At 39.3% G+C, this 15,379-nt stretch overlaps 1 protein-coding gene across 12 annotated transcripts in view; it reads right to left on the bottom strand.

The window, feature by feature from the left end:
• VPS13B (vacuolar protein sorting 13 homolog B) overlaps positions 1-15,379 on the bottom strand; it is an 819,784-nt gene that overhangs the window by 620,482 nt on the left and 183,923 nt on the right. For 10 of the 12 annotated variants that reach the window (XM_067537148.1, XM_067537121.1, XM_067537138.1 and 7 more), the window contains one exon: positions 3,511-3,695. In XM_067537148.1, the coding sequence (XP_067393249.1) occupies positions 3,511-3,695 (185 nt within the window). Of the gene's footprint in view, positions 1-1,898; positions 2,469-2,755; positions 3,696-15,379 lie in introns of those variants that run through there. The other 2 variants (XM_067537213.1, XM_067537204.1) reach the window with 2 other exon arrangements.

Below are 15,379 nucleotides of genomic sequence, written 5' to 3'. Positions count from 1 at the left end.
TCCAAACTTTAATTATTCTAAAAAGGTTAAGATGGTAGCTATGAGATCAAAGTTACTTTTACACATATTAGGAAACAAAAAAGTACTATACAGAAGTGCAGAGAAGAAGGGGAATGGATGGAGTCACTGGTTATTGGAGAAAGGGACATAGCTACTGGAACACAAATAATAAAAGACAAGAAGAAATAAAAATCTTCTACTGTCCTTAGATGCTAGAGAGGGAAGTGGATTAAGCTGTAAATTGATATGGGGTTATGTTTGCTAGTAACTAGACATACATGGAAGGTAAGAAACACTTCTGATAAAATTATGGCATAATATTGACTTTCTCATCTTATTTTTCAGCCTGATTGTTGAATTCACAAGGTGGTTTTTTTCATTATAAATGTGATAGCTGACGACCAGTATTGCAAGTGCATACATTGATTCAACACACAGAAAATGGAAGGAAGTGGCAGGAAATAAGTGATTGTTTCAGAAGACAGATAATTTCCTTCCTTCTCCTTCAAGCATTTAAAATTTAGGATTCAGATTTCTACTCCAAATCAGTGTTTGTGAATGAGATTGTTTCACAATTTGTTGAATCAAAATGGTGGAAACTTGTAGATGTAACATGACTGAAGATGGAAGTTGAACTCAGAATTGTGTCAATTTTTAGAACATCTGCAATACCAATCAACCAGCTGAAGATCAGTCAAGTGAGTGCACATAGTCAGCTTAGTTTGGATGAAACTCTGTAGTAAGCTAGGTACTGAAAAAGAACATAAATTGGTCAAAGTGTATCACTATTGAAGGGGAAATTGTGAAGAGTGATAGACCCAACTAGTTAGTGGACAGGTGACTCAATTACTATGTTCTGTTTTACTAAGAGAATTGCAATTTCATCCATTGTGGGTACAAGTTCATTTTTATATTTGTTGAATAAACGTGCTTACAAAATGAAACACATAATCTTTTGTTTCATTTAATAAAATGTGTACCTTTTAAAAAAAATTTCCTCTAAAAAAAAAAAAAAAAACCACTGATTTTTTTCTCAGATTCGGAAAAAATCACAACTTGTTAACTCCCCTCAAATATTGTCTGTGGTGAAAACAGATGCAAACCAATCATTTAACAACTCTGTCCTTAACCTCAAATTGCTCACTTTACTCCCTGGGAAAAGATTGGAGCCTTTGAATTTCATAGGCTTCCAATATGCTTAAATAATTTCTTTTTATTTTGTTTTTATCTCTTTGGCTATTTATGGTCTTCAAATTCCCTCTTAGACCTCTGAATTTCCATCTTACATTGTACCTACCATAATTTATTCTCTTTTCTACTGGTTTCACTTGATTTGGATTTCCATTTTCTGAAGATGTATGTTTGGCTTGGAGAACTTTTTGAACTTTGCCATTTAACCATACTATTTTTTTTTCTTTTATTCCTTATTTCTTTATTGTTTAGGGGCATGCATACTTTTTGTAATTCTGTTACAGTATGCTTAAGAAATCGCCATGCTGAATTAAAGATATCTACACTTCTGGCTCTCTCTGCCCTCTAGCAACACATTGGACTCCAGCTCTGGCTCTCTGACCTTCTGCTGCCTTAAATAATACAGGAGGCATGCACTGTAGCCCAACTATCATTCTCTTATGGAAAAAGGTGGAGAGCAAGAGGCAGGTGCAGGCCAGTCAAAAGACATTAAAAAAAATACTGGGTGTCTGGCTGCAGAAAAATGGTAAATTCCATTGTAAAACTGCTGAATTCTTCAGCATCTTGGGAAAATGTCAATTTTTGTGGCCACAGAATCACAATATATGCAAGGACCCTCACTGAGATGAATAGAATAATTCATTTCTCTCAGAGCTATTGTTTCAGGCCTTCTTCGGATCCAGGAAGATAATATTGCATTGGTTTCCACTCAGTATACCTTTTTAATGTTTTTATCACAACCATACGGGCTAAATACATTATTTTAAAAATGAAAACAGATTCTAAAGCATAATTCTGTAACAATTCAGAGGAGTATACAGGGCCCTGGTTATAGTTTTAAGAGCATTGGTTATCATAAAAAATATATAGTACCAAAATACAGCAGCAGAATTCTTTTCCCAGATATCTGCTCTAGAGTTCTTATTAGGGAAATGTCTGACAGTTCTGTTAGCTTCCTCTCTAGGTACACTCAGACAAGATAAGCAATTTATGTAGCTTTAATCGGTCAATTAACAACCAACCGCCAAACTAACTCCAGTTTTTTTTAGTCCTTGCTAGTCTTGGAAAGGGCCAGCCCCGAGTCAAAATGGACTACTTGTATTGCTTTACACCTTTTTCAAAGAGGTGGACATCATCATAGTCTGACCTCACCATACCTCACTATAGTTTGACCTCATCAGACCTCACCATAGTCTGCTTTTAGAGATGGAGCTCATGCTCTCTCTTCTGGTGTCCTACTAGATGTTGCCTTTAATCCTCTTCAGCCAGCATATAACCTTGGATGACATAAAAGTCTTGAAAAAAATACCCACCACGGAGTGAACATACAATTGTACACTGAATCAAGGCCCTTATACCGTACTAGGGGAAAAAATGAAATAAAAGAGTGGTTTTTTTCCCCTTCTTTGGGCAAAATAAATGGATTTGTTCATGGGGAAAAATAGGTGGAAAAAGAAGGCAGGCTTTCTCAAAGACTTTGAATCAGTACATTGAAGAAAGTATTCATCCATAGTAAAACTATTAGTCACATAATGCTGCCAAGGCCAGTGAATACTTGGATTTATGTAAACTTGAACAAAGTAACCTGACTTGTCTTTGGGCTAACCAAGGCCCAGATTAAGCCAAACACTTAAGTACCTGATTATTTTAAAGCATGTGTACAGCTGTGCAAAAATGGTTATAAGTATATGCTCAAGAGTTTTGTTGAATCAGTTCTTAATTTGCACAAACAACTTTTTTTTCTGAAAACCCTCCATGTTTTGCATTATGAATCCAGGTAGTCAGCTCCTTTATTTCTTGCACCTCTTGGATTTGCATCACGTCAGAAGAGTCAGAAACAGTTTTTAATTAAATTGGCTAAGACGAGGAACATTTGCAGCTCTTTCTACACAAATCCACATCCGCATACCACAAAATGTCCTTGATGAATAAAGCCCTTAAACCTACTGCTTTGTATTTCATTCAACAACTTCACCTTTGAATGATCTTAAATTACTACATTACACAATATAAGGAAACAAGGCTGGATGTCTCAAATGATGAAGGAAATATGGAAAAATTATCCTGTAAGGGAATATTAAATACATCCAGAAACTGGTGCCAGAGAGCGAAGCTTGGTGGCTTAGCTTACATCCTGGATTTTAAGCATAAGTTATAAATACAATATGCACACAAAAACATTCTGTCAATTAACTACAGTATGCTAAAACCTGGATTTAAAAGATGCAGTTGTATGTGCATTCATTTGCTATTAACAGTGCTTTATATTATCGTAGAGATTTTAATCTACCATATTTGTCAGAAATATTATGTTTTTACCTAAAGTTTGGAAGACTTCATTCAGCAAAACTTCATTTACCGCTGCAGAACTCACATTCCCAACATGATGAGACCAGCTTTGATAAATAGTTTGTAGCAGAAGTGTCTGAGCTCTAGTTGCTTGAACTGTCAGATTGGGAAGTTCAAATATGTATTCTGTTAGGGGAACATGAGATCGCTTGGTCCTGTTTTAAAAATTGAAAGACAAAAGAGAAAGTGATTAATTTAGTGCATAATACTGGCAACAACACCAAAAAACTGTAATCCTGACAGCTGAAGCTGCAAGCAGCTGGCTTATAAGGTTCAAGTTATACTTTATTGGTGGCATTTCACAACTAAGAAAATCACTAGACTACAAATATGATTGAATATCAAACGAAAATTCATTTTTCATCATCAGCCTAAAGAAAATGTATATATCATGCACAATTAGAAAAAATAACTGACTTCTCATGCCTTTATCTCAAAATCTTAAAATGTTTAACAAAATCAACCTTGTTATATTGATATGTTCCCGCTAAAATAGTACTTGGTGTTTTCACTCTTGTAAATCTAATCATCAGGCACATGTACAGCAACCACACAGTGCACAAAATACAGAACAAACAACAGGAAAATGACTTATGGGGTTATAGTCCATTGGTGAGTGCTAGTGATGACAAACCACAAGAACAAATCTCAAATATTTAATCTAATCCCCAGAACTCCTCAATGGTATTATTGCTCCATAATTCAAATATTCCTGAGAGGTTTTTAATATAAAATATGAATCAAGGCACATGCTGCTCCCTCTGTACTCCAATTAATGCTCTCTTCACCTTTTTCTTCTCTCAGAGCTGCTACTGTCACCATCTTCCAACCTCAGATGCCCCAAACTGCTACTGCAGATCTTCCCCTAAATTCTCCCCCACTTCCATTGTCCATCCTCATTCACCATCAATCCTCCTATCACTACTGCATTTCCAGCTATTCATATCTTGACCTGCTTCTGAACCTTCCCCGACCACTCCATCAGATCTAGCTGTTCTATTTTCTATCTATGTATTTGTGACCTACCCACCACTAGTGTATCTGAACATTTCCCAAGTATTTAGGGATTTAGCCTCATAAAACCCATGCGTCATTTTTCTGATCTTAACTATATTTAAAGCTAGTAAAATAGATATAAATTATGTACAAATACATATGAAATATTAATATACAGCATGTTTTTTAATTATTTTTGTTACATACTAGTTATAGATTTTGCAATTTAGCTGTTTAACAATACTAAAATGGAAGAAAATGTTTATAAATGGAACTATACGCAAATATTTTATTTTAAAAAATGTAGTGAGTCACTAAGTGAAACATCTGCTATGTTAAACTACTAGAAGAAAATAAAAGCAGCCACATTTACTTTTATTTGCCGAGATACAGTCAGAGAAACGATCTCTTCCTCAAACACTATACTTGACTCACATACTTAGAACTCACTGAATATGGACTCTACTTAGCCACTATCATATTTCAAGCTCTTATTCATGGTTTGATTCCTTTTCACTATATTATCTTAATTTTTTTCTAGGTACATCTGCTTCCAAGGACAGCACTTCTGGAAAAGACATAAAAATACATTTGTAGCCTACTGAACACAATGCTGGCAAGTTACAATTTACATCTGTAGTCAGGAGTTACATATACCTTTAAGCTTCAGGTAATATTTATATGTTATAAACAACAAATAGATGTATCCACTGAAAACCAAAGACATACCAATAGTTTCATCCTCCAGTTTCTTGCTTCACAATAGATCTAAAATCTGACACTTTCTTGTCCTTACCCTTATCATCTACCTTGATCATGGCAATCTGCTGTTCCTGACATTCATATTAGTCCCCATCAATCTGTCCAAAATCCTGTCAATGCCATCAAAATTATTTTTCATACCCATCCATTTAGATTATGGTACCATCCATTTAAAATCTTTCAACTGGCTTCCCAGTGCCCCACACATCATATTACATTTCTTATCTTCACTTTCAAGGTGCTACACTACTCTTCCCAAACACACCTCCTTGATCTCAATTCTTTCATATATTCCACCCCTTACTCTGCCAGTCACACCAGCTTTGATACCCCCTTTCTTTCCTTCTCCCACTTCTGTCTCAAGGTCTTTTTTTTATATATATATATATACTGCTCCCTATGCCTGGTATACCTTTCAATCACTGCATACAAAATCTTTATCCACTCCTAATTCATATTCTTACTATAAACTCATTTTTACTGTTACCTACTAATATGTTAATTAACAAGATTTTTTAAATTGTGTGTAAATACACATTTTATACAACCAAGCCGGTGTGCATATAATCAGGACTATGTAAATCTCCATGTTATCACATTAACCTATGTCCTTCCCCATCCATTTTATTATTTGCTTATATTGTGGTAGGGCCCAGAGATCTCAATCAAGGTAGGAGCATGATTGTAAAAGAAGCTGCTTATACACAGAAAAAGATACAGTCCCAGCCGCCAAACATTACAATTCAGGGTCCTGATCCCATAGACTCTCATATGCTTATGTATAAGTTTACTCATACAAATTGTCAAAGAATCATAGGGTTAGAAGGGACTTCAAGGGTCATCTAGTCTAACTCCCTGCCAAGATACAGGATTTTTGTGTTTAAACCATCCAAGACAGATGGTTATCCAGCCTCCGTTTGAAAACCCCAGTGATAACTGTAAGAACAGTAGGACAATGGAGCAGACTGCCGTGGGAGGTTAAGTTTTTCCTGAGATTTAATCTAAATCTGCTATGCTGTAGTATGATCCCATTGCCTCTTGTCCTGTCCTCTGTGGCAAAAAAGAACAACTTTTCTCCATCTTTTTTATGGCAGTCTTTCAAGTATCTGAAGACCACTATCATGTCTCCGCATAATCTCCTCTTTTCCAAACTAAACATACCCAGTTCCCTCAGCCTTTGTTCATATGGCTTGCATTCCATCTCTTTGATCATTGTTGTCACTCGCCTCTGGATCCTCTCCAGTTTCTCCACATCCTTTCTATACATTGGTGACCAAAACTGGATACAGAACTCCAGCTGAGGCCTAACCAGCACTGCGTAGAGCAGTACTATTACCTCTTGTGACTTGCATGTTTTGCCCTTGTTAATGCAATCTAAAATTGCATTTACTTTTTTTTTTTTTTTTGCGCAACAGCATTGCATAACTGATTCATGTTGAGGTCGTGATTCATCACAACTTCCTGGTCCTTTTTAGCAGTGCTACTGCCAAGACAGTAATCTCCCTGTGAAAGGAACTCCTGGGGTGCAGCCTGGAACTGTAGGACCGCTGTGCCCCTTTAACTCTCCAGCCTGGGCTCTCTCTCACAATGCTTTGCTACTGACAGCAACAAACACCTCCAGGTGCTGTTACCACCTAGCACAACAGCATGTGAAGCCCCATATCCAGTTAGATTGCATGAATGTTTACCTGGGTTGCCTCTCACACTGTGATGCTAACAAGCTACAAACCTCTGGCAGATAGTGCACCTACACAGAGATCCACAGGCAGAGACACACCCCACTGAGTTACATGTATGCTTTCTCCAGCCACTCATAAACCAACAATAGAGAGGCATCAGCCACTTCCCACCCAGCTCCCAGCACTACACCCCAGAGCTGTACTGTGTTGCACTGGTCATAATCCTGGCCAGTGTAAATTCATTATTTAGTTTGCCACTTCTTCAAAGCCAAGTGGACATGCACCAGCCTTTGTAATCTGAGCAGATTTCCCAATCACTTCAACCCAAACACACTGTTTAGGTAAAATATAAAACAGATTTATTAAACTACAGAAAGGTAGATTTTAAGTGACAGGCATAAAAGATCAGAGTTAGTTACTTAAGAAACAAAAGTAAATTTGCAGTCTAAGTTCCACAAACCAAACAGGATTTAAATGAAGAAGTGTCTCACCCTAACAGATGGTACAAACAGATTTCTGTTCCTCAATACACAGGCTGGAACTCTTTTCCACCCCAGGACTCCCTCCCCATTTCAAAAGTCTTTGTCCTCCGGATGGCCACATCCTTCCAGATGTTGAGTTGGGGGGGGGCAGGGAGGGAGGGTTAAACCAAGTAATGATGTCACCACCCTCTTTTATAGCTTCTTCCAGCTTGCTGGAAAGATTCATGCTTGTGGGCGGGAGGGGGTTTGCCCTCACTGGTCAAGCAGTGTCCATTGTCTCCGTGCTCTCTCTGTGAGGTCTTCATTGTAAACAGTTCCTAAGAGAGTGGATTCTTTCATTTATGGGTGCTGGTGAATCATTAATACTGTTTGGCTACTCCATTGTTCTATCTGAAAGGCTGGTTGCAGGTGTTTCCCTCCACACAAAATATTCTAGTAACATATACAGCAATACTTCATAACTGCACATACAATCCAACAGAATATTAATGTTCAACAGATCAAGATTTTTAAAATGACACCTCATAGGTGTACAAAGGCATACTTTGTACAAAACATATCAGAATTATATGACAGTAGTGAATATGGGGTTTTCAAGGTTTTGCTTTGAGGCACAGAATGCCACACCCCCATTCTGTATTTGTTTTTTCTTCCCTAAATGTAGCACCTTACATTAATCTTTGTTGAAAGCCCAATTTTCCAATTTATCAAGATCCCTTTAAATTTTAGCTCTATCCCCCAAAGTATGGGCAACCCCCCTAGCTTTTGACATCGGCAAACTTGATCAGTATGCTCTCTACTCTTACATCCAGGTCATTAATAAAGATATTAAATATCACCACACCCAGAACAAATCCCTGTGGAACCCCACTTGAGACTTCCCTCCAATCATTCCATTAATAGTTACTCTTTGTTTGCAGTTGTTTAACTAATTATGTATTCATTTAATGGTAATTCCACCAAACCCACATTTCTCCACCTTACCTATCAGAATGTCATGTGGAACTGTGTTAAAAGCCTTGCTGAAGTCCAAATATATTATATCCACTGCATTCCCCCATCCACCAAACAAGCTACACTGTCAAAGAAAGAAATTAAGCTGGTTTGGCATGATTTGTTCTTGGTAAATCCATTGCAGCTGCTAGGGATTACCTCTTCATCCTCCAGGTATCTGCAAATTGAATGTTTTATACATTGCTCTAGTAGCTCCCCAGGTATCAAAATCAGGCTGACTGGTCCATAGTTCCCCATCTTCTTCTTTTACCCCTTTTAAAATATGGGCACTATGTTACCCCTTCTCTAGTCTTCTGGGACTTCTCCTGTCATCCATTAGTTTGTAAATATTATTGCCAAGGGCTCCGAAATTTCTTCAGCTAATTCCTTCAGTTCCCTTGAGTGAATAGCATCTGGCCCCATTCATTTGAATTCATTCAAATTGGTCAGAAGATATCTGACGTGTTCTTTGCTTATCGTGATCTGCATCCCTTCCCCTTTATTGTCTATGGTAACTTCGCTAGTCATCCAGTCACACGTTTTTTGTGAGAAGACTGGAACAAAGAAGGCTTTGAGCAGCTCTATCTTCCTATCATCCTCTGTTATCAGCTCACCTTTTCCACTGAGCAGTGGATCCACACCATCCTTGATCTTTCTTTTTTGTCTTGTTTGAAGAATCTCTTCTTGTTGTCTTTAACATTTCTTGCCAGCTATAACTTATCCTTTGTCTTGACTTTCTTGATTCTGTCCCTACATGCTCGTGTATTCTCATGTATGCTTCCTGGGTGACATGCCCCTTCTTCCATTTCCTGTAATATCCCCTTTGGTTTTTAGATAGCTAAAAAACTCCTTGTGCAACCACATTGGCCTTATGTGGCTCTTCTTATCTTTCCTACTGTTTCTCTGAGTCAGTTGAAATCCACTTTCCTGAAGTCCAGTGTCTTTGTTTTCTTGTTCTCATGTTCTCCTTTTCATCGGATCTTGAATTCTATCAGATCATGATCCCAAACTCCTGACCAGGTTCACATTCGCAAAAAATAATTCATCCCTTCTGATCAAAATCAGTTCCAAAATGGATAACCCCGTAGTTGTTTCCTCAACTTTCTGAATCAGAGAGCTGTCCCTTACACAAACTAAGAATTTGCAGGACATATGTTTTACTGCAGTAATCTTCCAACAGATACCAGGGAAGTAAAAATCCCCCATTAATACTAGCTCATGTGTGTTAACTAATCTTATTACCTGCTTGTAGACTGACTCATCCACTTCCTCTCCCTGATTTAGTGGTCTATAATAGACCCCCACTATAACATCACTACTGTTCTTTTCCATTTTTATCCACACCCAGAGACTCTCAGTATGTCTGTCACTCACTTTCTTTTGGACCTCAGAGCAAGTGTATACATTCTTGACATACAGTGCAACACCTCCACCCTTTTCCCCATACCTACCCTTTCGGAACAAGCTATAGCGTCAATGCTGATACTCCAATCATGGGAGTTGTCCCACCAAGTCTCTGCGATGCCAATTAAGTCATAATTTTCTTCATATACCATGCCTTCCAGTTCAACCTGCTCGTTACCCATACTCCTTATATTTATATACAGTTATCAAAGATATTTTGCAGACTACACAGTTGCTTTTCTTTTTGCCTTTTTAATGCAGTTGTGATTTTTAGACCCTTCTCCAGAAATTAGCCCCTTCCCCTTGTCTTCATTACTTGAGCCTAGATGCACATTGGCCGTTTTTTTATCACCATCCCCCATAGGACTTAGTTTAAAGCTCTCTGTAGGAAGCCGCTGTGGCCTCCCACGGAGCCAGAGCCTGGGGAAGGGCCCGAGAGCTCTGATTGGCCCAACTCACGCCCTGCCCCGGAGTCTGCCCAGCAACAAGGGACCCGGGCCGGGATACGACCACCCAACCAGGCCAATTGGCAGCCGCGGGGCGGAGCCCCAACAGGAAGGGGAAGTACAAAAGCCTGGCCCCTGAGCTCAGTAGGGCCCAGACTGCTGCCAGAGGCAGACGTGCTGCCCCACCAGCAGAGGCCTAGGCCAGAGCCTAGCCGCCGCCGAACCCCGGCCCCACCTGGACCCGGGGATTAGATAGGGCCCTCGAGAAGCTGGACTAGGCAACCCGGCCAGGACGACTGGGCCAAGTTACCCCGACCCCGAGCCTGGGGCCGTGCTCTGGAACCACCAGACTGGGCCGAGACCCCAGAGCAGCCCGAGTGGCGGGCACCCCCAGAGGCCGGGCCGGATTTGGAGGAACTGCCGGCCGCCAAGCCCCTCCCTGCAGCGGGGCAGGACTTGGAGGAGCTGCCCGAGGCTGAGCCGCTCCCAACATACAACGACCTGGAGGAGCTGCCCCCTGAAGAGGAGTTTCCTGCCTTACCCCCAGTTGATGAGGAAGGACTAACAGCGCTACCCCAGGTGGACTATCCTTGCGACACAGAGGAGGCAGGTATAGGGTCAGTGGGGAGGAAGTAGCCCAGGGACAGCCACGGCCCGTGGCTGAAGCCGCGCCGACACAGTGGCAGCCGCTTCTGCCACTGCTAGGGCCCTGGGCTGGGACGCAGTGGAGACGGGTAGGCCTGCGTCCCCCTCCCCTTGTCCCTAGCCACCCCAGGAGAATTGCTCTCCCCCGACCCCGCCTGAACCCTGCCTAGGGGTTGCCGCCTCTGCTCACCCTGCCTAGGGGTTGGAGCAATAGACTCCTGTTCGCTCGCCCTGCCTGAGAGCCTGAGCGATCCACCTCTGCTCACCCTGCCTAGGGGTTGGAGCAACAGACTCCTTGTTCGCTCGCCCCGACTGGGGGCCTGAGCGGTAGACTGAGTGCTCACCCTACATTTGGGTGAATTGCCTAAACTGATCACTCGCCAAACGCGAGCTATTCCCCTGTCCGTGGGAAGCCGCTGTGGCCTCCCACGGAGCCACAACGCTTACACTCTCCTTAGCAAGTTAGCCAGATGATATCCAAAGATATTCTTCCCAGTATTTGATAGATGGAGCCCATCCCAACAAAGTAATCCTCTTTCCTGGAACATCAGCTCATTGTCGAACAAGCCAAAGCCCTCACCGTCGCCACCTGTGTAACCATTCATTTACTGCCACTATTTGAGGGTCATACAGTCAAGAAGTCGTATAGACTTCAATGGGAATACTGACAGGAGAAAAGTTAAACATAGGATATATTTTTGTAGTACTGGTGACTAATGCAAGATGAGACACAAGTGAGTGTAGGAAACAAAAAAAGGGAAGGGTGAGTGGAGAGGATAGCAGCAATAAGTGGTTAAATAGGCTAGTTTTGTATAAAGATGGTGGACTGAGAATATGTAAAAATTAATTATTATAAACAGTTTTTTGTTTGATATTCTCACCTGTCATGTCACATCTAAAAAAATTAGAGACTGGAAGCTCTTCAGGCCAGGGGAACCTTCTTTTTTCCTCTGGGAAAAAGCAGATAATTGGCACCTAAAACTCTACAGAAGCCATACTAGTTGAGCATGCCCAGATGAAATACCTAATACTCTGGGCATCATGGACATGCCAACATTCCGCACACTGTGCCACTCACTCTTGGTGCAGTGCTATGACAACTCACTAAAGATTTTTCTATTGTCTGTGCCTCATGCTAAAATCTGAGCCTGCTTCTCTTGAATTATTCAAACCCAAATCTCTCAGTGAAATCTCATATGGGAAAATACAAAAATAAATTTTATATTGAAGAGGAATTCACTGTGGAAATATATGCAATAGCATATTCATAAATATAACATTAATTTATAATACCCAAGATAAAAACATTATGCAGAAAGAGGGGTGCCATGAGTCTCATACCACTAGTCCCCTCTCTCTAACATGGCACAACACACCATTAGCCCATGTGAAAGTCAAAAGTGCAAAGTTACAACAGTCACAAGCCGAAGCCCAAAAATGCATGTTAGCAGAGGTTTTTGCAGACATTAACAGAAAATCTCCAAATTTCCCTGAAGGGAAACTACTAAATGTTGATGTACTACTACAGTGCTGCCAATTGTCATCCTTCCTACCATGTCTTCTCTCAAGCCGCACCCACATTTGTAATATAGATCCCAATGCGTTAGTGTCATAGCTCCGTTTTCCTTAATATCTCTTAAAAATATACTCCACTTCTACTTTTTGTTTTCTTCTTCCACAGCATGATTTCTTTGGTTTTAATGTCTGGCTCCTTAAACTAAACGTTTCCAATTTCCTTAATATGTAATCTGACAGAAGAATGTTTTGTAACATACATTTGAAAAAAAGACAGCAAAAAGTAATAGCACACAAAACTCCTAATTCAACAAAATTTAAGACTAATATAATTACAAATTCATCATGTCTCCATAGTGATGCATTTCTAACGACTAATAAATGTACTTGTAGAGAAAAGGGAATCTCCAGAGAGCTGCAACAATAGTGATTTACAATGTAACATCTTGGAAAAACTTCGTTTTAAAAACAGACTATTCATTTAATGTGAAGTGCAGCTACCGTTCTGAACTATAGTGACTTTTACACTTACAAATTTCATGTAAAAGATTCCCTGATGGGTAGTAATTGTGTATTAAATGAAAATGTTTTTTACAGTATACAAATTCTAAACTTACTGTAGTTTTCTATAATACCATTAGGACAAAATATACTGTTCATTTTCAGAGAATTTTTGGGGAAGTGAAGAAAATAAATCCTTTTATATACAGAAAGGCAGGAAACAAAAAAGGAGAAAAAAATTCTTCTGTACCATGTGTGCAGCAAATGTTTCTTAAATGAAATTTTAACTAGGACTGGCTAACGATGAAAGTTCATTTTCTAATTCAAATTTTATTATAATGGTTTTGAAGTAAAACAATGCATTTAAAAGTACTTTATAATAGATACGTGCTACCAAACTATACCTGTTAATACAAAAAATCCACTATTAATAAATTTAATGAGCTATATTTAATCAGCTTTTATGACGAAAGAGATATATTCAAACAAACAATATAAATGAACATTCAAGTAAAACTAACTTTTTTTCATTGAACCAAGTCAGATCTTTATTTCAAATTTGTGGCATTACATTTTGGTAGCTCATTTAAGAAATAACTGAATATGAATTCATACTAAAATCATATTAAAACTTACTGATGACTTCTATGCTTTAAAAAGTACTAATCAAATTGCATTTAAAAATCTAATTAACACCGATAATAGAAATAATTATTTCTCAAATCTTTCTTATATCCAAATCTGAACATATGTTCATTTAACAGAACAAGTTAAAAAACTATCAATTCAAACACTATTCTCTAGGGCAAAATAAATCCTAATGTAACTAGCGGGTTAGGCAACTCATTAAAGCTAAACCTGGACCAATTCCAGGATAAATTTAAGGAAATAAGAACAAGCAAGTCTTGCTGTGTAGAGGCATGGAGTGAAAATGAATCTGTCCTAACTAAATGATTTTTAAATACACTTTGCTGTACCTTGTTTGCTGACAAACTGTAATACCAACTTGCTGAGATATTTAAATAAATCTGGCATATCATTAAAGAAAATAGCTTTCTTCAGTGTTTTTGGATGAAATCATGAATTGGTCCTTATTATGCTCCAAACATAGGCATTAATATAACCAATCCATGCAAGTTCACAGAGTTGCCAAGAAATATTTGCAGTGTATAGACTTAAGGAACAGCAATCCATTCTTTTAAAATCAACACCTCATAGTGACGGAAAGAATATAGTGGTGAACAGCTGGCTCCAGAGGTTTATACAGAGTCCCAAAATGCAGGACTGGAACCTGCAAAATGTTTCCAAAAATTTAATTTTTGTTATTACTCATATCCTGTACAGTAAAATACGATTAGTTCATTTTTTCCAAAACAACAAAACTGGTAACCTGCTACTAGAACCTAGTGAATGTGCTTGAAAAGAACCTAAACATACTTTAAAAGCCTAAATAATTTTGGTAGACATTCACACAAATTTATAGGAGGAAATTCTACCTTGTAGAAATAAATGATGCATCTTCACTCTTGAGGCACTATCAGTGCTACAGAAATGCCAATAAAACAAATTAAACAAAAATAAATATAACACTACCAGATGCAATAAAAATGTATTCCTTTGATCTATTAATAAGCCTCAAGTGTGATCCATTAGAAGTCACCTCTATTTATTTAAGTTCTGCATAAAAAACGGTTACTAATCTTTCTATAACTTTTGTTCTTCAAGATGTATTGCTCATGTCCATTCTCATGTAGGTGTGCGCACATTGCACTGTCGCCAGAAGCATTTTCCTAGTGGCATGTGCTGGGTCAGCTCTGGTGCTCCCTGGAGTGGTGCATTCATGGCGCATTATATAGGCAGCTGCCGACCAACTGCACTCTCAGTCCCTTCCTGCAGGCTACTCCAATGGAGGGGCGGGTAGGCGGGTTTTGGAATGGACATGAGCAACACATCTCAAAGAACAACAGTTACAGAAAGGTTAGTAACCGTTTTTGTTTTTTTTTTCCAAGTGCTTGCTCATATCCATTCCCATGTAGGTAATTCCAAGCAGTGAATCAGGCGGTGGGGTTGGCATTCCATGCTGAGATGACCATAAGACTGCTTGATCTAAGGCAGCATCACTCCTTGCTGGCTGTGGGATGTCATAGTGAGTAGTAAATGTGCGTATAGACGACCAAGTCGCCGCCCTGCAGACGTCTAAGACAGGAAACTGTGCCACAAATGTTGCTGATGAAGCTTATGGTCTTGTGGAATGTGCTGTCAGGTGGGGAGGCAGGACTTTCACCAGATCATAGAACTACGTATGCATGACATAATCCATTAGGGGATTATCTGGGCTGAGACTGGATCCCCTTTCATTCTTTCTGCAGTTGCTACGAAAAGCTGAGCGGTATTTCGAAATGGTTTGGTTCTCTCT

The sequence above is a fragment of the Emydura macquarii genome, unplaced genomic scaffold (genome assembly GCF_026122565.2).
Source record: "Emydura macquarii macquarii isolate MOO-44397 ecotype Brisbane River unplaced genomic scaffold, CSIRO-AGI_Emac_v2 contig_383, whole genome shotgun sequence".
Lineage (NCBI taxonomy): Eukaryota > Metazoa > Chordata > Testudines > Chelidae > Emydura > Emydura macquarii.
This window is presented reverse-complemented; position numbering and strand designations above follow the sequence as displayed.